We start from the raw sequence: 26,963 nt of genomic DNA, 5'->3' as shown, positions 1-26,963 counted from the left end.
GGTATAAACGAATGTGGTAAAAGACCAACTAAGTTTGTTGGGGTGATAAATAAGCAATATACGTATTTCTGTTCAGGTCTGCCCTTTATAGTTATGAATGGCCATTATCTGTTTTGTCGCAAGTTGAACCAATCACTGCTAAATAGAAATCATGCAGTTATTTATGAATCTAGTGTGGGGAAACTCTTTCTCTTTATTTCCTCCTCTTCTTGCCGATCAAAGACCAGGCCTCGAATTCCAGGGCAGGTGCTGTTACTCCAGCTCTCGGCAGCTAGTGCAGGTCAGTGTGCCCTTTTCTTATTAAGTCTATGCAAGGAATATTCTAGAAAAAGTTCTTACTCTTTCGAGAATAATTTTTCTATTCGTCCCTGATATACAAGGATCTTCCACTCCTTCATTTCACTGAAGCAGATTAAATTTTAACTTTTCTGAGTTTCTTACCTTCATTATTACTGGACTGATCATCAGGGAAGTTTTTGCAGTAATGTCAATATAGAATTAACTTGATCAAAGCTTAGGGAATAAAGGTAGGTAATTTAGGTTTCATGCAGTCCATGGGGTCGCTAAGAGTCGGACATGACTGATCAACTTCACTTTCACTTTTCACTTTCATGCACTGGAGAAGGCAATGGTAACCCACTCCAGTGTTCTTGCCTGGAGAGTCCCAGGGACCGGGGAGTCTGGTGGGCTGCCATCTATGGGGTCACACAGAGTCGGACATGACTGAAGCGACTTAGCAGCAGCATTCATTCTAATGATTTAATGATCATAAATAGCTTAGTAAAATATACAGCCACTAATCAAATGTCAGGTATTTGAAAGGCAGCCCTGTGGTGGGTAATACTATGCAGTCGTTTCCTCAGCTGTATCCTGGGAGTGAAGGACAGAGCTACCCAGCCCATAGGCAAGCAAAACATGTGATCATTTTCTACCACCAAAAGCCTCTAGATACTTTTCTAAAAGTTCTGAAAGCTAAAGTGGTTTACTTTTTATCTCAACCTTGTAGAGGATTATGTTCAAACTGTATCCATGTTTACATGAAGATATCCAAAATCACATTTTACATTAACAATTGCTGTGAAAAATTTGAATAAATTTAAAAAAACCCACAAAGAATTCCATAAACTGCACCCCTGCCATCCTGGGCACAGACAGAGGCTGTGTCTCATAAATACACAGAAACACGCATTACAACTTTGCCAGTTTTAAAAGACTCTTTCCAATTTCTACACCCCATACTCATATTTAAAAAGAAAATTAAAACAAAAGCAAAGACAGTTCACTTATTTATTTATTTCTACTGTCCCTCAAATATGAAAAGAAGATAAAATTAAATGGGTTTTTCAGAACAGACTTTTATGAGGAAAAAATGCTTAGAAAATCTTTGTTGAAACACCGTTTATAGTCTCACTCAATGCAAAATGGGGTCATCATGTGTATAAAATAAAAAAACATTTAAAAAAAACCACCACCATGCAAGAATGCATGGTGAGATATTACTATTCTGCAGAAGTTTTCCTCAGCAAGTCATGTAACAGTTAGTGAGGAAGGGGAAGCCAGTTCTCAGTATCAGTTGGTTAGCTTTCCTAGAGAAATAACTTAGGTTCCACCATGTATTTCCTCTGCCATCAAATGCCTGCTTTTGGAGGTCTTATATGTGTAAACATAGTGACCATATTTTGGTTTTGATGTGCAAGGGCATCATAGAGCACTGAAAGTGTGTTCTGCAAGAAGTTAGTAACTGTTACATTATATAAGTATTTCCAGGGTCAACCAAATCTGGAGAGAGCTAGGGTCAACAAAGTTAGAGGAGCAATTTTAGTCTTCCCTGTAGGATTTCTCAAGACTCTTTAATAAGCTGATGAAATTATACAAGTGAAAAATATTCAATTTCCAGCATTCAATTTTCCATAGCCTTTTTCTTATAGCACTTTGTCTATAATAATGTTCTGCAGCCTTCCACACTTTGGGAAATGCCAGTTGGTATAAAGTTTTCATAAATGTATAGAAAATCCAGCTCCTCAAAGTTTAATGTATGCTGTTAACAGAAATTAGAATTTGAGTAGACAAATACCAAGGCTATGAATCCAATATTTTTAGAAAGTCCAATAAAACAAAATGAAATGCAGCAAACTAACTAATGACTTATATGGAGAGAGAACAAACTATTTATGGCAGTGTGAGAGTCTGGGGAGACCAGAATCCCAAATTCTGCGAATACTGGATTCAGATCTTGCTTGGACTTCTTTTTGATCCAGACAGCACATAAATCACAAGTACACAGAAACCTCTCAGCAATTCTCCCTGTCATGCTCCTATCACACCAATAAGTGTCATACCTACCGATTCGGATGATGTGCACAGTGATGTAGATGTCCTTTCTGAGCTCGCTGCTACCCAAATCCTACCAAAAAACAAAGTCTGGTCATTGTAGAACTCATCCTTTAGGCAGAATCACTTGAAGGGATAGCACATTGTTTTAACAAATAACAGAAGAAAGACAAATATGAGCATTCTTGATGGATTTTTTTTGGAGCAGAAGCACATACTCCAAATCCTGTTCTAAAAATACCACTGTGATCAACTTTACTGTAAGCCTACAGATATCAAGTCTTAAAAAAGAAAAGCCCATTCTTTTTTTAGTCTCTAGCTCACTCATTCTTTAAATATTTCTTAAATACATACTAAATACCACGTGCCACTCTGAGCCCTGTCACACTGGGCTTCAGCCATAAAGAACAGGCTCTCATACACACTGAAGGGACAAAGGTGTGATTGTGAAAGCTGGCATTCAGATTTCAGGGCATTATTGTAATTTACACTCTTCCCTAGTGGCTCAGACAGCAAACAATCTCCTGCAATGCAGGAGATCAGGGTTTGATCCTTGTGTCAGGAGGATCCCCTGGAGGAGCAAATGGCAACCTACTCCAGTATTGTCTAGGAAATCCCATGGACAGTGGAGCCTGACGGGCAAAGAGTCAGACACCACTGAGCAACTAACACTTTCACACCACTTTCACTGTAATTCATGTGTTATTTACAAAGTTTCAGCAAATCTACTATGTTCTCTCATAATAACTTAAATAAGATTAAGTACTTAAGAAAGAATCTGCCTCCTTGATAAAACAAGATCCACTTACCACGAAGAGAGAGCAGTGCCGTTCTGGTTTATCTGGGGCTTTGGGAAGCCCGTTTCTATTTAGCCTCAAGAAAAATCTCTCACTACAAGAGAAAAGAAGTTGAATATTTTTAGAATTAATTAATATTTAAGGACTCGTCACCTTTCTACCTGCTCTTTGTCCTAAGGGTTAAACTCAAAACTTTTTAGGCTTTTCACTGATATCAAAACTGTGTATATAAACTAGAAGAGTACCCAAGACAGTAAACATTTGCTTCAGTTCTGACAAAGCTGGCAAAGCAGAATGTGCAAAAGCAGAAAACATACATATGCAAACAAAAAAAATTAACTTTTAGAAAGTTTCCATATCCATGAAATCATCACTATTACTTTAAAAAGTAGAAACAAGGACACCAAAAGGAAAAAAATCTGACTTAACACGTTCTGTGTATTTGTACCTAAGATTATTTTTCATGCTTTGCGTCACAGTATTTACTTCACGTCATACATGAACATTATTCCGAGTGCTAACAATCCATTAGAAGACTTAGTATTTTATGCTCTTATCAACCTAATCCAAAACACAAAAAGAGAAACCAGGTAGTGAAACCTGAATATTGTTTGGTCCACAAAGGAATAGAAGACCTCACAGTGCCTGCAGAACTTGCAGTTGAAATTGCAGCAACACCTGGCTTTAAATACAAATAATGCTGTTGATCAGCCACTAATTCAAGTCATTTCAAGGTAATGTGTTACAATATTTATATTAAAAAAAATAAAATGAGTATCACCTCTGCCCCCACATTAATGTACCAGCTACCACAAGCTTCTGAATTTAAATATCCTGGTGCCCAGGATAGAATCAAATGGCTAGCTGCCTCAGGCAGAGAACACACAGCTAACATCTCCAAAATGTGAGATTAGCAAACGGCGTGGCCTTGGTCAGTAGCTTCCTTCAGTCTAGGGATCAAGCAGAGAAGGGAGAGTAGAGCACTAGGAAGGCTCAGACCATTCCAAGTGCCCATGCATGTTCATCACTTGGTTCTTGCCATAAATAATGGCGCTGTCTTCCAAACTCCCCCTTCTCCCCTGTAGGGGGGGAAATGAGAATCATGATCAGATCTCTAAGGAAGCATATGGTTTTAAATTTATGGCTGTCTTGGAACATTTTTATTCTCTTTTGCCATCTAAATCAAGACAGATATATTTAACAGATTCAACTACCTGGCTCACCCTGTCCTTTTTTAATGCCTATCCCTGATCTTCCACACAACAAAGTGCAAGCAATACACATGTCTATGGGGTCGCTTCCTGCACCTATTACCTATGTGTTATTCCACAGAGCAGTGGCTGATGAGATTGGATGAAGAAAATATAAATTGCTGCAAGGATTATCAAATGAAGCATACGAAGTTCCCATAGAATTCTGAGGCAGAGGCTGGAAATGACAGATTCTACCAAGACTGCAGAGTTAAATTAATCTTATTCAATTGTCATTTACTATAATTCATAGCAAAGGACTGCAAGCTCACCTCAGAGTGGAAGAATATTCACTATTATTTCAAATTTAAGATGTACTAAAAGGAAAAGTACAAAAATTCATCTTGGGGAAAAATGAATTACACTTTAAAATAATCATAGCATTAGGTAATACTACTTCTTTAAGAAAACACTATTTTTTATTTGCGAATGGGTGCTCTGCTAAGGACTTTACATAGATTAACCCCTTTTATCCTCACAATGCCCTTGGGAAGTTGGTACTCTTATTATGTCATTTTATAGTTGGGAAAACTAAGGAATAGTAAATAGTTTTGTCCAAGATCACAGAGCTGATGTATGACTGAGTAGGAATTCTATGCCACATAATACCTACCTTCATTGGAATGCTATAAAATAAATTCTTTCTCTGCTTCATAGAATCACTGAGCATATTTACAGAATATTGAGATCCGGAAGAAGTCATTCATCTCTAAGGGACACCCACTGACTCGGTAAATTTTTTTAATGAAGGATTCTTAGAAAAATGATTTTGGAAATAAATTTTACTAAACAAATGTGAAGCTTCAGAAAGATTTAAGTATTTGGTTTTAGTTGGTCAAAACTCCTAAAGTTTAAGACCAGTACTTGGTTTTGCTTCTTGGTCAGCATCTACTGACATATTTACTGATTATATTTTAGCCCAAAATGAAAGCAGTATGATCACTTTCCCCTCTTCTGATTATAGACAGCATGCGCTATTCTATATTTTTGAGGTGCATTTATGTTTGAGACTCCTCTTTATCCAGACTAAAACATTTGAAACAAATGCCACTTTATCTTCTAAAAGATCAGTCAAAATGATAAATAACAATGATATTAATTACAAAAGTCAATACGACATTCCAGATATTGAGACCTTAACTTTAATGATGATATAAAATACTATTTTATATTCACAAATTTTATCAATATTTTGGTGAAATGTTTTCTAAAGCATTCCATTTCAGAGATTCCTTTTGATCTGTCACTATTTTAATTTCACTAGTCTAGACAGAATCCTGATTATGCAAGTATTATATCATATCCTGTTTCAGAAAGAATATCAATGTTTACTAAGCCATATCCCTTAACTTAAGCATGCCTTCTTTCTAAAAATAGACTGAAGATGGGTACTACGGAGAAAAAAGTCATGTGCAATTTTCTTAAAACAGACTTCTAAGAGGGGGAAAAGCTCTCTTATGGTCAATTAAATAAAATCTTTTTTATTCATCTGGGGACAAGTTGTTGGTATACAAATTCAATCTCTTTCAGCGTTGGTGATAGAGCAACCACTTAATTGGCAAATAGTTTCAGAAGAAAAAAAAAAAGAACTACAGCAACACATTTCAGAATCTTTGAATTACAAATAAATACCCACCCACATGCTCACCAGGTGGTATTAGTGTTAAAGAACCTGTCACCCATCTGCAAGAGAAGTCCTTGGGTTCAGTCCTTGGGTCGGGAATATCCCCTGCAGGAGGGCATAGTAACTCTCTCCAGTTTTCTTGCCTGGAGAATCCCATGGACAGAGGAGGTCACAAAGAGTCAGACAGGACTGAGCAATAAACACTTTCACTCTTTCACACACTCACACACAGTTGGAGAATGCCAACATGTTGTCTTTAAGGCCAGGGAAGAAACTAAGTAAGTCAGTGGCATTCCACTATGGCACATCTAAAATTCTCTCAAAAACTTTTGTGGCGACCCACAAAGATATTTTCAACTTTCTACAGTTGAGTCAAAGAGTGGCAACTCTGATCAGAAAGCAAAATTAGTTTTTATCAATTTAAAAAGTGTCCTATTACCAGCTTGGAAGAGAAGGGGAGGTTGGGAGAGAATGGATACATGTATATGTATGGCTGAGTCCCTTTGCTGTCTACCTGCAACTACCACAATATTGTTAACTGGCTATACTCCAAGAAAATACAAAGTTTAAAAACAAAGCAAAAAAAATGTTCTATTATAAGATGTGCATACTTACTATTTCCATTCCCAGATATCAGCTAATAATTTAAAGACTGAACAAATACAGTCTTTTAGAAAAAAAATACAAATTATTGGGTAGCAACGTTCGCTCTCTTCCATATAACATCTTTTACATTTCATGGTAGCGAAATGCATGAAATTCTCCAGGGACATATCAATCAATGGCACCTTACCATCAGATGTGAGAGTCACCTAATTAACTTCAAGGCCACTCTAGATTCTAGTCCATGCCATGTAACTCTGTCCACCATGCACATTGTAGGTCTTTATTATAACAAATATATTGTAATGGAAGTATCTATGGTGACATATTTTTAAATGGGAATGCCTCCTTCTTCATCATCAATGAATTAGCACATAGAACACTTTCAGCAGCACTGAAGAAATGGGATTTGATATTATTACTAGCAGAGAAAAATCATCATTTGACTCCCCGTTACAGTGCTATGTGCTCCCAGAGGAAATTTCACTGCCAGAGAAATTTAGTGTCCACCTGAATTCCTTGTGTGAGACATTATCAATCATTGTGTGATAAATCAACAAGAGTAAATTGTGTCTTTGGAAATAAAGAATGAAAAATCACAATGATTTATTATTTACAATGTGCCTTCTTCTAAAAAGGATTTGAGAAAACCAAGATAGTGAAGTAACAGTGGGCATATTCATCCCCAGATATCCCAGGGAAAAACAGCACAACTCAAAATACACCCCATTCTGGTGTACATACACTTTACATGGATTTTCTCTAAGTTTCACAATCACCCTATAAGGGAGGACCCCCTCCCATCCCCATTTTACAAATGAGAAAGCTGGAGCTTGGAGATACTGGGTAAGTTGGCCAAAGTTGCACGGTCAGTCAAGGATGGAGCCAAGAAATTAATTTCCAGGGTCTGATTCCAAAGTCTCGGGTCTTAACCACAAAGCTATCTTCATGAGAACAGAACACCTCATAACAGACACAAAAGAGCAAGTCTAACCATATCATGTGAACCCAGGGTTTTTATTGTGAATATGTACAATAAAATAAAAAAATAATTATTAAAAAACACATGAAGCCAGACAAAAATAAATAAAGCCACAAACATATCTGTGTTTAGGGAGTTTATGTCTATTTCAACAGCATAGTTGGTAGAAAAGTTCTTACCAATGATGCAAATAATGTGGGCGGCACAGTAGAGATCTGAAGACCCTAACGGCTTCTCTTCTCAGCAGGATAATATGCTCCTTTCTTCCCACTCCTCCTTCTAACACACAGAAGCAGCTGTCCTCCTAATGGCCTTACCTAGGGTCTTGGAGGCCTTCTGGACAGATGTGGGAGGGTCCTCCCAGCTTTCTGAGTCATCATATTAAGTGGCTCTTCGATACAGCATTCCTAGGACAATCATTTGCTTTCATAGAGCAATGTACCCATAGTTAGGGATGACCAGCATCAAGGACATTTTTGTATTTCTCTATATGGACTTTTGTTTATAACTCTATAGCTCCCCTCTCATAAGAGGCAATGTACCTATAGTTAGGAATGCCTAGTGGTTAATGAAAGTTGATCCAAATGAAAGTGGTTTGTGAAAGTTACACAATGTATAGCTTACCTAGTGGTTTAATGTCTGTAAAAGTTACACAACATATACTTTATACAATAATTTATGATGATAATATATTAAGGTTGAACTCTGATTAACCCATAAAAATTGCAAAGAATACTTTTAAAATCATTTTGGACAGTTAAAACACTGAAATAAATTTATGTTCTCCAAAAGCAACAGTAACAAAAAAGAGAAAACATTTGAATGGTTGTGTTCTGGTACACAAACTGGAAAAGAACTCTCTGGTTCTGTTGTGCTTATACTTTATAGAGGGCTTCCCTGGTGGCTCAGCAGTAAAGAATCCATCTGCGATGCAGGAGACACAGGTGTCATCCCTGGGTTGGGAAGAGCCCTGGAGGAGGTCTCAGCAGCTCACTCCAGTATTCCTGCCTGGAGAATCCCATGGACAGAGGTGCCTGCCAGGCTACAGTCCATGGGGTTGCAGAGTCAGATACAACTGAAGCAACCGAGCACACAGGCATGCATGTTTTATAAAACAGCTGGACCAAAAAAATACCCCATGTAGCATCTTTGAAAGAACCAAGTTCCTTGTCTTAAATCTAACTATGCTGTGTGTGAGGAAAATTACTATTTATTGTACACTGAGTATTCATGCAGGGAGATGTGCCAAGAGCCAATGAGGAAACATTCAGAGCAAGAAGATGGAAGAAGAGGAAGGAGAAAGGCTCTGCTGAGCTCACTCTAGGGCCTCTCCCCAGACGGCCATAGTATACGATAGCTGTTGATCTCAGTGCTTCGATTTCACTGTCTCTCCTGCATTTTCTCAAATGCTTTCTGATTGACTAATATTCTAAGCTGCTTCCAACAACCTGCACAAGGAACTGTTACTGTGTTCTTTCCTAGGACAAGTGGCAAAGGACAACCCAAGGAGCATTCTAAATAGTCCCAGTAGCAGGAGCTGGTACTGCCCCTGACCAGGCAAGATACCCTAGGGAAGTGAAGGGAAAGTGCGCTAGCTGCCCTGGGGTGGCCACTGGACCAAAAGTTTCAGTGTTCACCATGGCACAGAAGAAAGGACTCTCATCCAGGCCATCTCGTAACGTGGGTATGCACAACATTCCCCTGGGGAGCTGTAGAAAGCCCAGCTCCCAGCCTAGGGATCTTGACTTACTGTACTATGGATCTAAAAGCTTCTTGAATGTTTAAAAGCACAGTCACAGTTAACGGCCAGTTTTGACCCAAATGCTTAAGCCCTAATGAGTCAGAATTGCTGACTGTCCTTTATGACCATCACATACACCAGGAAACAGGCAACACATGCCCGATATGTTCAGGTCAACGACTTCTCCCCTTTCATCTCCCAACATATGACAGATGCAAACAAAGTGTTTCCTTGTCAATAAATAAAACCAACTCCTCAAGCAAGTCTTCCTAGACAAAGCTATTAATATGCTTTCTAATTTTAAAAGTAAAGCAACACAAGGGTCATGAGCTCTTCTAACTAAAGGGAAATGAAACAAGAAGGATCATTGATACCAGAATTTCCACATCAGTTTACGTAAAGAGCAGACAGATTCTGAGTTTTCTTTTTTAATATTACTGTCCAAACCCAGATTCACTTGACAAATATTTGAAGTTGAAGGACTAAGCAATCAACTAATGGGATGCTTTGTAAGGACAATAAAGGATTTTGCTTTAGTTGAACAATGAAAGGGAAGATATTTTTTAAACTATAGTCAATTCTATAGCCAATGCTGAACACCAATCTGATTCTTTCTTACTACTTAGAATGATTTAAAACCATTTCATTATTTTTTTTTTCAGTGTATAAAGCTAGTTGAATCAGAACTCTTTTTAGGAAGGTAAAGCTCAAAAAAGGAATGCGGTTTAAAGTTACAAATAAGTGATGTACAGACCACCTGCAGACCAACTCACAGACCAATGAATGAAAGAAAAGGTGTGGGTCAACTGTTGATTGGACAAAATCCATAATGGCAATAAGCTCTAAAAAGCTGGTGTTTTAAAAATCCCATTGTTGAATTCAAGTAAAATCCTTAGAAACAGCTTAACTGTTCAGTTGAGCAACTCAGGAAAATACTTGCTTGTGTCTATCTCTAGAGAACTCATTAAGAATTTCAGTAGAAAAAAGTTCCTCAGAGAGGTAACTAAAAGTAGGTGATGATGCGATCTGGTCAACAGAACCAGGGAATGTGAAATAAGAAAGCTTGTTTATAGGCAGAATGCCATATGCTTATTCTTGGAATTTTCATTAACTTGATTATGGTAAACACTGTATCTATGACATTTTATGAGGGAGGAATTGCTCTGATTTATATACAGTAATTATTTTGACCTTTCTAACAATGGTTCTTTGTTAGGGGAAGTATCTATAATAAGGAATCTTGAAAGTAAAGCAAACCTGAGCTCTTTATAACTACTCTGGGTTGAAGCATGCAGTCCTTTGCAAAGGTAAAGGAGACCTTCATGAAAACAGAATAAATAATAAAAATCCAAGTAATTCAAGCCCTGCAAAAACAGCAAGTAAAATGTCTTTCATACATGTATCATCTCAAAAATATGTCCTAAGTTTTAAAATGAAATAAGCCGAAACCAAATGTCCTTTTCAACAGCTTACTGATACTGACAGATTCTTTATATTCATTATAACTTTGAAAAATGAAAACGTATGGTGGTCACTAAAGGGGAAAGGATAGGGAAGGGGAGAGATAAATTAAGAGTACAGGATTAACAGATGTATACCATTATATATAAAAATAGATAAATAATAAAGATTTGCTACAAAGCACAGGGAACTATAATAATCTATAATGGAAAAGAATCTGAGAAAAATATATGTATGTCTGTAACAGAATCAATTTACTGTACATCTGAAACTAATACAATGTTGTAAATTAACTACAGTCAAAAAAATTACCAACTATACTTCATCATTAAATACTATTTATTAACCAGATGATGCATGCAATTAGACTTTCTAAAGGTCAAATGCTTTTTCTTTTTAACCAGGGAGCTACAAGGCCTCTACATTGATATGCAAATATTCGTGTGTATGAGAATAAGTACATTATTTTCTGAAGAGCTCTACAGTGTTCATAAGTTGGAAAATGCACTGAGAAGATTAGGAAGCACTGTTCTAGACATCACAAAACTTTTTTTTTTTTCTAATGAAAATAGCATATTGATTACCATGCACAGAGAAACTAGCGTTTAAAAATATTTCTTGACTTCAAGTTTAATGGTCTTTTGAAGATCAACAGAATGTAAGTTTTGGGAGGGCAAGAATTTTTAAATTTTTTATTCATTGATGTGTCCCCAGTGTCCAGATCAGTGCCTGGCTCTGAGAAGACCAGTAATTGTTTGCTGAATGAATGAAGATCAGTGATTCAACAACAATAGCACGTAATCTCTGACACTCAACAGAAATAAGATGCAGTCTCTGTTTAGCTTTTTTGTGAAAGATCTCCAAATGGAAGTACTTAGAAGATGCTACACAGATTTTCCTCAGTTTATAGTGTTATGTCCTGATAAACCCACTCAGGTTCAACAGAGTACTATAGCTCACATGGCTAGCCCAGGGAAAGATCAAAATTCCAAGTACAGTTTCCAATGAATGTTCATTGCTTTAACGTTCATCACTGTAAAGTCAAAAAAATGCTATTGAAACACTAAGTTGAGGACAGTCTATAAACTTATCTGCCAGCTTTTATTTACTTTTTTTTTTCTAGAACAGATTTTGCAAGTGATGCTCCCATAGAGACATATCGAAGAGCATAGCTCTGATTAAACACAAGAGACCATGAAACAAAACTATCGACTTTTCTGATGCACTCAACCTTGAGTTCTCTCTCTTATCAAGAAACACATCCTCACTGGAGTGGAAGGAAAACAGCAAAAATTAAGACAATAATGACATGATCTTTTCATACTTTGCCTCAACAATAGTGAGAGATTTGTAAATTACTTTTAACTGCTTTAATGCCCAGCCTGTGTAGGGCATTCTGTAAGGTTCTGGAACAGAAAGACAACAAGAAGGTAGCCTTATCTTCCAAAAAGGAACTAACTAGGGCCACATCATGAACAATTCTTTTGTTGGTGTTGAATCACTTACAAAACAAATGTGAGTGAAGAGCAAAGAAGTCCTGGCGGGGTGGTAAGCATGATTTAGTTGGTAGCGAATTTAGGGAAACTAAATTAATCTGAATTCCCTCTAGGCAGCAGACACAGGGCAGAGGAGGAAAGACACAGCTGATCAGAATCCTGGTGAAAAGAACACCAACCTGGTCATCCTTTAAAACACAGGAATGTGGGTTAAATCTGATCAATTTCTTAAACATTGCATGAAGTACCATGAGACAAATAGGCTGCACAGTGTCTGGAGCTTTAAAGGGGATGAGAAAGTCAGTCTAAATCCACTTATTCTATGAGTTTTCAGTTTTCTACCCCTTAAAATTCCAGTCGCTTTTTCTTATAACAACGTAATAATTTACAGTTTTCAAAAAAAACTGGAATTGTGTGGCTCTTAAAATTCTACAGAGAAAAACAGTGGATCACTTCTATGCTGGGTGTTCTTGCAGCATGAACATAGTTATTTGTTTCTTTTGTTTTAATTTACATCCTCCTCCTGGTCCATTTCTGAAAATCTCTCCTATTAACATCACTACACCTCTAAAGCAATTTTTTTTTGTATGCAACATAATATGACCAAAGAATCTGATTAACTTCAAAGTGACAACAATCTCAATTTTTGTGCACCTGCTGGAAGAATCAAATGATGGAAAAGATGTGGGAGAGTGGAAAGCACTCATGCCTTTAAACAGGAGGCCCGAGGGAAGGTCACTGTGGGGTCAGTGATGTACAGACACCCACAGAGAAATCTGTGCCAGCACGTCTAGACACAGCAGGAAGCACGCTGGGCCGTATGGAATGGTTGATGTTGCCACAATCCAAAGAGGACCTCTGAACGCCTTCTTCTATTTGTGTTCTCAGTCATGCTCCCTGCACGCATGGCCAGTCAGAAAATTTCCCCTCCATTATTGCTTTACTTTGGGGAGGTTACAATTTCCAGTTAATTTTATAACATAAAACTATAAAAAGAGGTCTACACCAACCATCTTTCTACATTCCAAACAACAAATGCTCCTAATTTATGTAAAAACATAGACGCTGAATTCGTCTGATCACACTATAATAAGTTGTAAATGAGGTATGAAACGAGAAATTCTAGCACAGTGCTCAAAGAATTAAATCACATGTGCTCTCTTAACTATGTTATGTACTATAATATAGACACAAAAATATTAGCATTTTTTTCTAAGAGGGGACTAAATAACTCTTCTCTCCAACAGCTATAAGGGCTTGAAAAAATTTCCCAGTACCTAAGTCTTTTCAAAAGAAGCCTGAGTTCTTTAATTTTCTCTTAAAAATGAAAAGCTTTTATACGGTATCGACCTCTGAAGAGACCAACTGGAAGTTCTGGTTGTAACTTCTTTAGTTCTCTTCTCATTACGCTAGATTCCCATCCTCAGTTTTATCCAAATGTGATGTGTCAGGCTCCAGCTCCACCACCTGAGAGCTCTTTCCTGAGCACACCTGGCAAAAGGCAGCTAACTCGGGAGCCAGAAGTCACCACCAATTTCAGACATCTCTCCTGCAGGGGCCTTCCTGAACTGGGCGATTCCATTATTCATCAGTAACTCACTTCCTATCACATTTTTGCTCAAAGGACACTGACCCTGATTGTGCAGTTCACTTTCAGCCCTGAACTCCCTTTCCTTCTCTCTTCTGCTCTCCAACAGCAGTTCATCTTGTTCCTCCACCTTTCTTATAAAAGGTCAAGGCCACAGACTCAGGCCCTGTTTTCCATTTCAACATCTGAAACCCATTTCACTGCGCTGCCTTCCTCCCACATTAGTTGAAGCAGCAACCTTCCTCTTTCTCAAAATACATTTCTTCATGTGTGTCCTGCATCCCTTCTGCCACCTGCTCCAGAAGTCACTGAGTCTCCAGCAGGGTCTCATGCTACTGGCACCCCACCGCTACTTCTATGACTGAATGAACAAGGAAGTGGCGAGAAGTAACACGCTATTCACCTACATGTAGAAATTCCTCACCTTTGGGAGGACAAACCTCTATTATTATTATCTTTAAAATTTATTTTATTGAACTATAATTGAATTATGATGTGTTAATTTCTGCTGTATAAGCAAAGTGACTAGGTTATACATATATATATATACACATATATACATACCTTCTTTTTCATATTCTTTTCCATTATGCTTTTTCACAGTATACTGATTTTAGTTCCCTGTGCTATACAGGAGGACCTTGTTGTTTTGGAAAAACCTCTATCAATTCAGAGTTTCTGGGAACTTGATCCTTATATAGACATAGGATTTTGTTCAAGCATATAAGGTGTTTCCGCTCACAGAACATTCATCTTCTAAAATTCGCCTATTTTATATATGAGTCAGACTTTACACTTAAAAGACAACATTACTATAATATATTTGTTACTATAATACTGAATGTCCTAGACCTTCAGAAAACATTCTGTTAAGTTCTGCCAAATACAATATCAAAAATATTACTGTCAGTTCATAGGAACCCAGGAATATTATTCCAAGCAGAATGGAATCCAAACCATGTATGGGGCTAGCGACTAGATCAGATTAATAAGTCTATCATCTTTCAAAGAAACTGAAAAAAAAGGACTGCCTTCACTGCTTTACTGTTTGTATGCATAAAAAGTTGATAATTTTAAGGAGGTAATTCATTAATCATACACACTATATGCTAAAAGGTAAACCAAGCACCTACAGATCTTATGCACAGGAAATTTACAACCATTCAATTCTGCCACATTGCTCCACCTATTTCTCTTTGTTCCTTCTTTCTTCTCCTTTTTCTTTCTCCTTTCTCCCTTTTTTGTTCTTTATTTTTTTCTGTTGCTAAAGTATTTAAAACCAAATCATATCCCTGGATGCCGTTCTACATGTTTACTAGTCCCTCTAAGTCTTATGCAACTATAATCACATACACCTTAAAATTAAAAATAATTACTTAAAATATATGACTTCTTTAAGAATTCAAGACCAAATACGACATATCATTTCTGGATATGTTAAAGTGCATTTCCTAGCTTTTTCTTTTGTTTTGGTTTAAATCATCATAGCTTATAATTAATGACCAATGACCCAGTGTCAAGCATTAGACTAAGAGAAGTATATGCATCATCTCATGTAATCCTGAAACAATTCCATGAGACAAGTACTATTCTTATCCTCACTTAGCAGACAACCTACAGCCATAAGAGACAGGAATTCATTTGCTCAGGCTGACAGAGCTACTGAATGACAGTGTGGGTCCTCTGACTACAGAGTCTGACCACTTATGTACTATAGAACGGTACCTATAAGATACAAGACATACATCTTGAGTATGGAGAGAATTTCAGATACATTTCATAGTCCAGAATTGGGTCATGTAAAAAAAAAATCTGCGAGCTAGGACACGGAAGCAACCTAGATGTTCATAAACAGATGAATCGAAAAAGAAGTTATGGTGTATGTGTGTGTGTATAAATATATATATATAAAATGAAATGTTCAGTTCAGTCGCTCAGTGGTGTCCGACTCTTTGCGACCCCATGAATTACAGCACGCAGGCCTCCCTGTCCATCACCAACTCCCGGAGTTCACTCAAACTCACATCCATCAAGTCGGTGATGCCATCCAGCCATCTCATCCTCTGTCGTCCCCTTCTCCTCCTGCCCCCAATCCCTCCCAGCATCAGAGTCTTTTCCAATGAGTCAGCTCTTTGCATGAGGTGGCCAAAGAACTGGAGTTTCAGCTTTAGCATCATTCCTTCCAAAGAAATACCAGGGCTGATCTCCTTTAGAGTGGACTGGTTGGATCTCCTTGCAGTCCAAGAGACTCTCTAGAGTCCTCTCCAACACCACAGTTCAAAAACATCAATTCTTCAGTGCTAAGCTTTCTTCACAGTCCAACTCTCACATCCATATATGACTAATGGAAAAACCACAGCCTTGACTAGATGGACCTTTGCTGGCTTTTGAATATGCTACCTAGGTTGGTCATAACTTTCCTTCCAAGGAGTAAGCATCTTTTAATTTCATGGCTGCAGTCACCATCTGCAGTGATGGTGCACCATCTGCAGAGCCCCCCAAAATAAAGTCTGACACTGTTTCCACTGTTTCCCCATCTATTTCCCATGAAGTGATGGGACCAGATGCCATGATCCTAGTTTTCTGAATGTTGAGCTTTAAGCCAACTTTTTCACTCTCCTCTTTCACTTTCATCGAGGCTTTTTACTCTTCACTTTCTGCCATAACTCAGCCATAAAAAGGAAAGCATTTGAGTCAGTTCTAGTGAGGTGGATGAAACTAGAGCCTATTAAGCAGAACGAATTTAGTCAGAAAGAGAAAAACAAATATCATACAATTACACATATATATATCGGAGAAGGCAATGGCAACCCACTCCAAAACTCTTGCCTGGAAAATCCCACGGGCGGAGGAGCCTGGCAGGCTGCAGTCCATAAGGTCGCTAAGAGTCGGACACGACTGAGCGACTTCACTTTCACTTTTCACTTTCATGCACTGGAGAAGGAAATGGCAACCCACTCCAGTGTTCTTGCCTGGAGAATCCCAGGGATGGGGCAGCCTGGTGGGTTCTCATCTATGGGGTCGCGCAGAGTCAGACACGACTGAAGTGACTTAGCAGCAGCAGCAGCAACACATATATATGGAATCTAGAAAGACGCTACTGACGAACCTATCTGCAGGGTAGCAATGCAGACGCAGACATAGAGAAGACTTGTGGACATAGCCGGGGAAGGAGACGGGTGGGACAAATTGAGAGAGTAGCATAGAAACATATACATTACCATAGATAAAACAGACAGCAAGTGGGGAATTTGCTGCATGACTCAGGGATCGCAAGCCAGTGCTCTGCGCCAACCTAGAGAGGTGGGGTGGGAGGTAGGAGGGAGGCTCAAGAGGATGGGGATGTAACTACATCTAGGCTGTTGATATACGGCAGAAACCAACACCATAGTGTAAAGCAATTATCCTCCAAATAAAAATGAAATCTGTGCCTCACCAATAATATTCACCACTTTTTCTTAAATGACAGACCTGAGTATACTGAAAGAGAAGGTAGTTTTAGGCAATATAAAATTCATACAGAAATGAAGCATTTAATGAAAATGGAGAGTTTAACTGCGTGATGGTAGAAAAAACAAAAAGCTTTAGTCAAGTAAGTGAGTAAGGCACCAGCAAGAAAGTCAACTTTATCTGAACTTAATTACTATGAAAAGACTTTTTGTATTTAATCACCAGGATAAGGCTTTTTTAGAAGTACTACTCTGCTGCTATTTTCTCAAATAAAAGCCCATGCCAGCAGTTTGCCCACACAAGCAGACCTATAATAAGCTGAGAATCCATTGGCGGCACTTAGTAGTAGGAATGTTAATTGCTCAGTTGTGCCCAACTCTCTGCAATCCCATGGACTGTAGCCTGCTAGGTTCCTCTGTCCATGGGATTCTGCAGGCAAGATTAGTAGAGTGGGTTGCCTTCTCTAGGGGATCGTCCCAACCTAGGGATCAAACCTGGGTCTCCTACACTGAGGGCAGATTTTTCAACATCTGAGCCACCAGGGAAACCCTGGTGGCACTTAGGTCATATTAAATATATTTGCTGCTAAGAATGAAATACAGTAACAGATTAGCCTTAAAACTTAGAATACAGCAGTAACCAAAGTAGCAAAACTTCTATGGGAAACAGTCAACAAAAGGACTATGTCATTTCACTAGCCCATGTAACTTACACTCTGTTGTAGATTAACTGACATATTAATATGTAAAAAGGGCTTCCCTGGTGGCTCAGATGGGCAAAGTCAACTGAAAGCCTTCTGAAAGGATTCATCATTCAAGAAGCCATTAAGAACTCTTGTGCTTCATGGGAAGATGTCAAAATAACATTAACAGGAGCTCGGAAGAAGTTGATCCAATCCTTATGGGTGAGTTTGAGGAATTCAAAACCTCAGTGGAGATAGTAGTTGTACATGTGGTAGCAATAGCAAGAGAACTAGAATTAGAAGTGGACCTGACGATGCGACTAAATTGCCACAATCTCACATTTAAACCTTGAATGGATGAGAAGTTGCTTCTTAAGGATGAGCAACAAAAGTAGTTTCTTGAGATGAAATCTAATTCTGGTGAAGATGCTTGAAATGATAACAAAGGATCTAGAATATGATATAAATGTAGTTGATAAAGCAGAGTTGGAAGGGTTGACTCCCATTTTGGAAAGAAGCTCTGCTGTGGGTGAAAGACGATAAGACAGCATTGCATACTATAGAGAGATCAATCATGTAAAAAAACTGAGTTAACGAATAGAGCAAATTTCACTGCTGTCTTAGCTGAAGAAATTGCCACAGCCACCCAAGCCTTCACTAACCACCATCCAGATCAATCAGTAGCCATCAATATTAAAGCAAGATAGTTCAGTTCAGTTCAGTTCAGTTCAGTTGCTCAGCTGAGTCCAACTCTTTGCGACCCCATGAATCTCAGCACGCCAGGCCTCCCTGTCCATCACCAACTCCCAGAGTTTACCCAAACTCATGTGCATCGAGTCGGTGATGCCATCCAGCCATCCCATCCTCTGTCGTCCCCTTCTCCTCCTGCCCCCAATCCTTCATAGCATCAGAGTTTTCCAATAAGTCAACTCTTTGCATGAGGTGGCCAAAGTATTGGAGTTTCAGCTTTAGCATCAGTCCTTCCAATGAACAGCCAGGGCTGATCTCCTTCAGAATGGACTGGTTGGATCTCCTTGCAGTCCAAGGGACTCTCAAGAGTCTTCTCCAACACCACAGTTCAAAAGCATCAATTCTTTCGCACTCAGCTTTCTTCACAGTCCAACTCTCAGATCCATACATGACTAATGGAAAAACCATAGCCTTGACTAGATAGACCCTTAGTCGGCAAAGTAATGTCTCTGCTTTTGAATATACTATCTAGGTTGGTCATAACTTTCCTTCCAAGGAGTAAGCATCTTTTCATTTCATGGCTGCAGTCACCATCTGCAATGATTTTGTAGCCCAAAAAAATAAAGTCTGACACTGTTTCCACTGTTTCCCCATCTATTTCCCATGAAGTGATGGGACCAGAATCATGATGCCATAATTCAGTTTTCTGAATGCTGAGCTTTAAGCCAACTTTTTCACTCTCCACTTTCACTTTCATCAGCAGGCTCTGTAGTTCTTCCTCACTTTCTGCCATAAGGGTGGTGTCGTCTGCATAGCTGAGATTATTGATATTTCTCCCAGCAATCTTGATTCTAGCTTGTGCTTCCTCCAGCCCAGCGTTTCTCATGATGTACTCTGCACAGAAGTTAAATAAGTAGGGTGACAATATACAGCCTTGACGTACTCCTTTTCCTATTTGGAACCAGTCTGTTGTTCCATGTCCAGTTCTAACTGCTGCTTCCTGACCTGCATACAGGTTTCTCATGAGGCAGGTCAGGTGGTCTGGTATTACCATCTCTTTCAGAATTTTCCACAGTTTCTTGTGATCCACACAGTCAAAGGCTTTGACATAGTCAATAAAGCAGAAATAGATGTTTTTCTGGAACTCTCTTGCTTTTTTCATGATCCAGCGGATGTTGGCAATTTGATCTCTGGTTCCTCTGCCTTTCCTAAAACTTGCTTGGACATCTGGAAGTTCACAGTTCACGTATTGTTGAAGCCTGGCTTGGAGAATTTTGAGCATTACTTTACTAGCATGTGAGATGAGTGCAATTGTGCGGTAGTTTGAGCATTCTTTGGCATTGCCTTTCTTTGGGATTGGAATGAAAACTGACCTTTTCCAGTCCTGTGGCTACTGCTGAGTTTTCCAAATTTGCTGGCATATTGAGTGCAGCACTTTCACAGCATCGTCTTTCAGGATTTGAAATAGCTCAACTGGAATTCCATCACCTCCACTAGCTTTGTCCATAGGGATGCTTTCTAAGGCCCACTTGACTTCACATTCCAGGATGTCTGGCTCTAGGTGAGTGATCACATCATCGTGATTATCTGGGTTGTGAAGATCTTTTTTGTACAGTTCTGTGTATTCTTGCCCCCTCTTCTTAATATCTTCTCCTTCTGCTAGGTCCATACCATTTCTGTCCTTTATCGAGCCCATCTTTGCATGAAATCTTCCCTTGGTATCTCTAATTTTCTTGAAGAAATCTGTAGTCTTTCCCATTCTGTTGTTTTCCTCTATTTCTTTGCAAGATAATCCACCAGCAAAAAAGATGAGGACTCAGGTAACAGTCAGCATTTTTCAGCAATAAAGTATTTTTTAAATTAAGATATGCACATTCATTTTTTTCTCAGACATAACAGTCCTGTACACTTAAAAAACTATATTATAGTGTAAACACAACTTTATACACACTAGGAAACCAAAAAATCCGGGTGACTTCCTTTACTGTGATACTGACTTTATTTCAGTTACCACAGGTTTGATATCTTCACACAAATCCCCTCTCCCTGATATTCCCAGTCCTGTACCCCAGTTTATGCACATCTACACCCTGCCCTTTCTCCCCTTCTCTGGTATTTGACTGGTCTTCCCACCTGCAATTTCAAGCCTGTTTCATGATACCTCCTAAGGGACCTTGATCCAGACCTCCCCTCTTTGCTGAGTATAAACTTTCCCATGTTATTGGATTCTTCCTGTCAATTCTTAGTAAGCTCAAGCTTCTTCTACTTCAGTTCCTTAAAAAAAAAAAAAAAAAAAAAACTTCAACAGACACCTTGCTACATACCAGTGATTAAAAAACTGGAAGCAAACAGAATACTATTAATATTGAAGTTCATGAGAATGGGTATAGAAAAGTGATTAAGGATACTGATGCTTGATCAGACAGCATGTTAAAATACGGTCTCACTGTATATATACCAGCTCTGTGGCCTTTGGCAAGTTATTAATCTCTCTGATTAATAAGTTTCCTCATCTATAATAATGAGGATATAGTCATTTCTGTATCTGTAGGCAATATATCTGCAGATTCAACCAACTGTAGACAGAAAATATTCAGGGAAAAAAAAATTCCAGAAAGTTTTCCAAAACAGCAACTATTTAAACAGGATTTATATTTTATTAGGTATTCTAAGTAATCTAGAGATGATTAAGAGTATATGGGAGGATGTGCATAGGTTATTTGGAAATACTATGCCATTATATAAAAGGGACTTGAGTATCTGTGGATTTTGGTACCTGAGGGGTGTCCTGGCACCAATTCCCCACAGATACCAAGGAAAGATTATACTAATAGTGCCTACCTCATAGGGTTGTTACAAGGGATATGTAAGTTAATATTTTTTAAACAGCTTAGAACAGTGTCTGGCACATGGTAAGCAATATATAAGTGTTAGTTAAATGAAATGAATAGAACTGAATAAAATAACATTACAGATGCTATCTAGGGAAATGATTCCCGACTTTTCTAGCTATACCCTTACAGCCTTCAGAAATTACAAAGTTTCAACCAGATAAATGCACTCTAAAAATATTTTACTCATATAAAACAATTTAGTAAATTTTTTTAAACTAAGAAATTACCTTTTATGGTGAGGAATTATGTCAAAGACTGGGAAAAACTCACTCAAGAAAAGTATGTTATTTCTCCTTATAACTGAGTCCAGTGTGTAGCTGTACCCACCGTGCAGATGCTGTTAAACAAATGAGGAGGGAAAACTGGAAAATAAGCACGGGCTAGGTGTACATAGGCAAGAGGCTGTTAGAATATGTCTGAATCTTTCTGGAGAGCCATCTGCGACATGCATTAGAGGCTTAATATTAGAGGCCATCTTCAAGCAGAAACTGTTCGGAAATACAAATGGGCTTTCTAAATATCATCTAACATCAATTTCTAAGTTTCTGTCAGAGAACATACCCCTCCTGATGCTGAGGCAGTACTGTGTGCTTCATTGATCCACATGGTGAGCTAGAAGGGAGTAATTTTCACCTGCTGACTCCTTTTGCATTTGACATCTCCAAGTACTGACTCAAGGTTTTCATCACGGGCACATGGCAAGAGTCAGTGCTATTTTGCTATTCTTCAAGTATCTTGAGAAGGACTCAATTCCTACAACAATTTCTATAGTATAGGATATTTCTGAGGCTTTATATTAGTTTCAGTGTTATCATTACCAATAACTTGTAACAATTTATTATCAGGGCTACCAGTCTCTGGAGTTCTCACTCTGGCTAATGAAATCTTGCTCAGTGATGGAAATGTCCAGAAGCACTTGATGAGGCCAATGGGGTGGTGTTCAGAGGGCAGACTTTGGGGCCACATGGCTGGCCTGCCACTCTGCTTCACCTCTTACCAGTTTGGTAAACTCAGGCAAGTTTCCTGACCTTTCTGTGCCTGACGTGCTCACCTATACAATCAGTGCATACAATATATTTCAAGTATTTAAAACAAATTCTGGCAGATGTGCTTAATAAAATGCTGGCCGTTTGATTCTTAGAGGAAAGAAGTTAAATGAATAAATTCTAGCCAGTTGTCTGCCTTATGAAACGAAGAAACTTATTTCTTTCCTAATCAAACCTCTACAGGCTTTGTACATGTTGGACACGACTGAGGGACTTCACTTTCACTTTTCACTTTCATGCATTGGAGAAGGAAATGGCAATTCATTCCAGTGTTCCTGCCTAGAGAATCCCAGGGATGGCGGAGCCTGGTGGACTGCCATCTATGGGGTCGCACAGAGTCAGACACAACTGAAGCAACTTAGCAGCAGCAGCAGCAGCATTCCCTGAATTATATCATCTTTTGCCTACTAAATTTCATTGTTTGGATTGGATTTCAAATGCTGAAAAAGAAAGGAAAATCATGATCCAGTCTCTTCAGCAAATAAATGACAAGGAATTTAAAAGAGAGAGAGGGAAAGGGAAACTACATATGAAAGGTGACCCGTGAACTTATCAGCCATGCAATGGGTGGACTTTATTTGGGTCTCATGACTTACAAACTCCTTATTTAGAATCTGTAAAACAATAAGCACCGGTCAATAGCAGAACAGAATACTGACCAAAAACAGATATTTGATAATGTTAAGGGAATATTTATTTGGGAGGGTGGCAGGGAAAGACAGTGAAGCCTGGTGTGCTGCAGTCAATGAGGTTGCAAAGAGTCAGATATGACTTAGTGACTGAACAAGAATTTTTTTAGAGTTTTTTTCTTTTTTTTTCAGATAGGTGTACCCTGAAATATTTACATATGAAAATTTGATCTCAGGGATTTGCCTCCGTATAAGCTGGGAGCAAAGAGGAGGACTGGAAAGATACGCGGCTGAAACAAGATCAGCACTGAGTCGATCACTGTCGTCACTGGTCTGTGAAGCTTTATGACACTATTCTACTTTTGAATACATCCGAAATTTTTGAAAGTAAGAAGCTTTAAAAAAAAATATGAGTTGACCTTAAAATACTCACACAGCCATTAGTTTCTCTCTCTAAACCTCATCTGTTACAGGTGATAGTGATGTTATTTACCTCCTTGTTTCTAAGATTACATGCCAGAGCACACTGGAGAGTTTGCCTGATGGCCTGCCACGTGGAAAACCTGCAAATGTGACTCAAGGAGGTGAGAAGCAGTCATAATCTCTGTATGTACGCAAATCAAGAAACAAAAAAAAAATACTGTTATACTGAGAGGAGAAACACTGCTAATGAGAAAAAAATAACCCACACATCTCACACTGAATTCCCTGTTGGGTATAAGAAGAAATACAACAATGCCTCAAATATCACATTTTGGCTTTACACTACCTTTTTCTGAGAAGATGCAACAATTTGCAATGCTCAGCTCTGCCAGAAGCAATGAAGGAAACAAGACTTGTCACCAGTTTCAAGATGAGGAACTAGACAGAGGTTAAGTTAAAGGGTCAGAGCAGCAGCATTCAATTGCAGAGACAAGAATCAAGCCTGTCCTCAGATCTGTGCATCCCAAGGTCTCTTCAAAAGGTAAGTATGAATCCAAGCTACTCATAGCAAGGTTTTGAACACTCCCTAAAAGAATAATCACCACCATTTGAAACCTCAGAAAGTTAAGAAAAGAAATCTGAAATCCTTCCAAACACCTAGTAATTATGTATTTTCATTCTTCCTCATTCTTTTGTCAGTCAGCTTCACAGAGATGAGTTTGGGAGCTGAGAGCCCATGGCCAAACTCATCAAGTGTAAGCAGGGGAGAGAGATTCAGGCTTGATTTCTCCTAGGGTTATTCTATATCCGGTGTCTCACGGAGGAAAATGGAGACTAGAGAGAGAGAGGAAGCAGGAGGGGAAGGGTAAAGAAGGAAGGGGTAAGATGGAGAGAAAGGAAGCCTGGAGGGTGGAGGAGGGAGTCAGGCACAAACATAGCCCAATCACATCACAGGCCCAGCTCCTGGGCGGAACCTAGGAACCACTGAAACAGTATTTTGGAAATTCTGCATCCAGGTTTTTTTCCTACTTTCACCAAGTAAACAGGAATAAAGGAGGAGGAATTCTGTCAATCAAAGCCTGAAGGAATGTTTCAGAAAATCTCAAAATGTTTATAACAAGACAAAACTGAAAGACAAGCTAATATTAATCTTCTGTCAATGCCATTTGAAAATTACTAGCAAAGGGGAATGTGCATTCCTCAAAAACTTTAGCTGAACAGGAATGAGCAGAAGCGTGATCTCCTTTCTCCATTTTACATTCCATACAGTTCATTAAATATTTTAGAGACCATACAGGACACAGACAATGTTATGAAGCCATTGGTTAAATTACACTACCTGGAAACCAAGCTTTCTAATACACTCCGATGTGTAAGCAGGTATTATCTCTAAGGAATCTTTCACACCTCTAAAATCAGTGCTAACCTGTAACGTGGATCCTTTTTTCAGGCCTTTATCTTCCCTTTTTAGTGGTGTTGATTTGGGAAGGGAAAAGGGTTTTTTAACTCACTGACTCATTTCCTACAACAGTGTATAAAGTAGATTTGAAACTGTATTCCCATCATTACTTCCACACCTCATAAATCTTGCACTTGCGGTATAAACCAACCCCTTTAAACTATATGGACACAGTTCACTGTTAGGAAGTAGAAAGTATACTTTCTAGCAGGCAATGAGTAACATATAAGCTAATTCAAATACTTTATGGCTATAAATGCATTAAAAATAAACTTCACACAGATTTCCTTAAAAAAAGATTTTCTTTTTACCAGAAAAGAAATACTCCAGGCTTAGTTTGTGTTTATAAAATAATATGCAGCTCATTGTTCCCTAAAACTGTCAACACTTATTTTAGTAAGCATTATTTTTTAAAGTGGGGTACAGTTGGATCATTATGTGTGATTTGTGGTATAATTTTAATTCTAATGTCAAATTAAAATTTTTTCATGTAAAAGATGGTGTGGATTGTGGTCAACTTTAAGATTAAAAAATTTTTACACATAAAGAAGTCTCAAAAAAGGTTGAGACTTCCGGATAACAACCAAAACATCCATTGTAAGTTTTTCTTAAATATTGAAAACTCGCCATAAGAGAACTAGAACAGGTAAGACAGAGAAAGAAAAAAATGTGAAAACTGTTTATTATTTCCTACCTCTGAAACTCTAATGGGAAGGTTTCCATGTATTTAGTTTTTCCTCAATATCATCTGATGTGAACAGGGTAAGAATAATTTAACTGTTTACTGAAAATTTGAAAAATACAATGTATTGACCTTGAGATGCAAATGAACTTCAGGGTTTAGAGACAGTATGACTTCTTTGCATTATCAACAGAAAACAACTCAAACAAATAACAGAACTGCTATCAATGACATATTTTCATTTAATAATAATTATGGTTCTATGGTCTTTTTGAGTCTTTCCAAAACAAACCTTTTCATGCCTCATCTCATTTAATTTTCAGGGAAACCTCCAGAAGGTAGGCAGCTTAGAAATCCATAAAGTTCTAAAGATGAGAAAATAGGCTGATAGAGTAAAAGTGTACAAGGTCACATATCCCAAAGTCTGCCAGTTGCAAACATCCACCACTCCACCATTAAGAAATTCAAGTCATACCTCCACATGCATTTACCTGATCGGCCGATTCTCTTTACTGTCAAACAGTGAAAAGATGACCTCAAGCTCCTCTCCCAGGTTGGAACACATGAGACTCTTCATCTGTACAAAGAGGTGGTGACTGCTGGCCTGCACTGGGGTATCTTTCTTCCGATGTCGATGCTCCATCTGTATGACATCCACCAAAAAACAAGATCAGTGTGGACCGAGGGAAGCAATGGAACCCAACAAACTAGTTATCTATGGTGTGATTGTAATGTCCTGTGCTTTTTTTTTTTTTTTTGGCTGTGAATTTGGTATCCAGTTGGATGTTAAATTCCAGATTTTCTTTCAACTTCTACTGAAGTCTGTAGACCATCAAGAATCCTGCTTTAAGAAGATTTGTTTCTTAATTATTAACATTAAAATGATACCAACTCACAAACAGCGTGACATGCAAAGGATTCTACTGGTCCCTTGTCAACTCCCAGGGTGAGAACAAATTGTTGGTCATTTTTTAAAACATCAAGCTAAATTAAAAATCTAACTGATCATTTCACTGATGGGAGCTAAACAATGTAGCTATGATTCCACTTTTCTCATAATTAAAAGTTCTTTTAAATTATACTAAAGTTTTGGTAGTTTTCCAAGATAGGCAGTGGTAAATGATATTCAATCATT

At 38.3% G+C, this 26,963-nt stretch overlaps 1 protein-coding gene across 1 annotated transcript in view; it reads right to left on the bottom strand.

Moving 5' to 3' along the window:
• The window catches only part of DOCK4 (dedicator of cytokinesis 4), a 471,458-nt gene that overhangs the window by 219,460 nt on the left and 225,035 nt on the right, over positions 1–26,963 (bottom strand). Inside the window, exons 8-10 of the mRNA XM_069587995.1 lie at positions 26,320–26,471; positions 3,141–3,222; positions 2,344–2,404 (exon numbers count right to left, since the gene is read on the bottom strand). Coding sequence (XP_069444096.1) covers positions 2,344–2,404; positions 3,141–3,222; positions 26,320–26,471 — 295 coding nt within the window. The remainder of the gene's footprint in view (positions 1–2,343; positions 2,405–3,140; positions 3,223–26,319; positions 26,472–26,963) is intronic.

This window comes from Ovis canadensis, chromosome 4 (genome assembly GCF_042477335.2).
Source record: "Ovis canadensis isolate MfBH-ARS-UI-01 breed Bighorn chromosome 4, ARS-UI_OviCan_v2, whole genome shotgun sequence".
NCBI lineage: Eukaryota > Metazoa > Chordata > Mammalia > Artiodactyla > Bovidae > Ovis > Ovis canadensis.
Note: the sequence above shows the minus strand (reverse complement) of the source record. Positions and strands in the feature narration are given on the sequence as shown.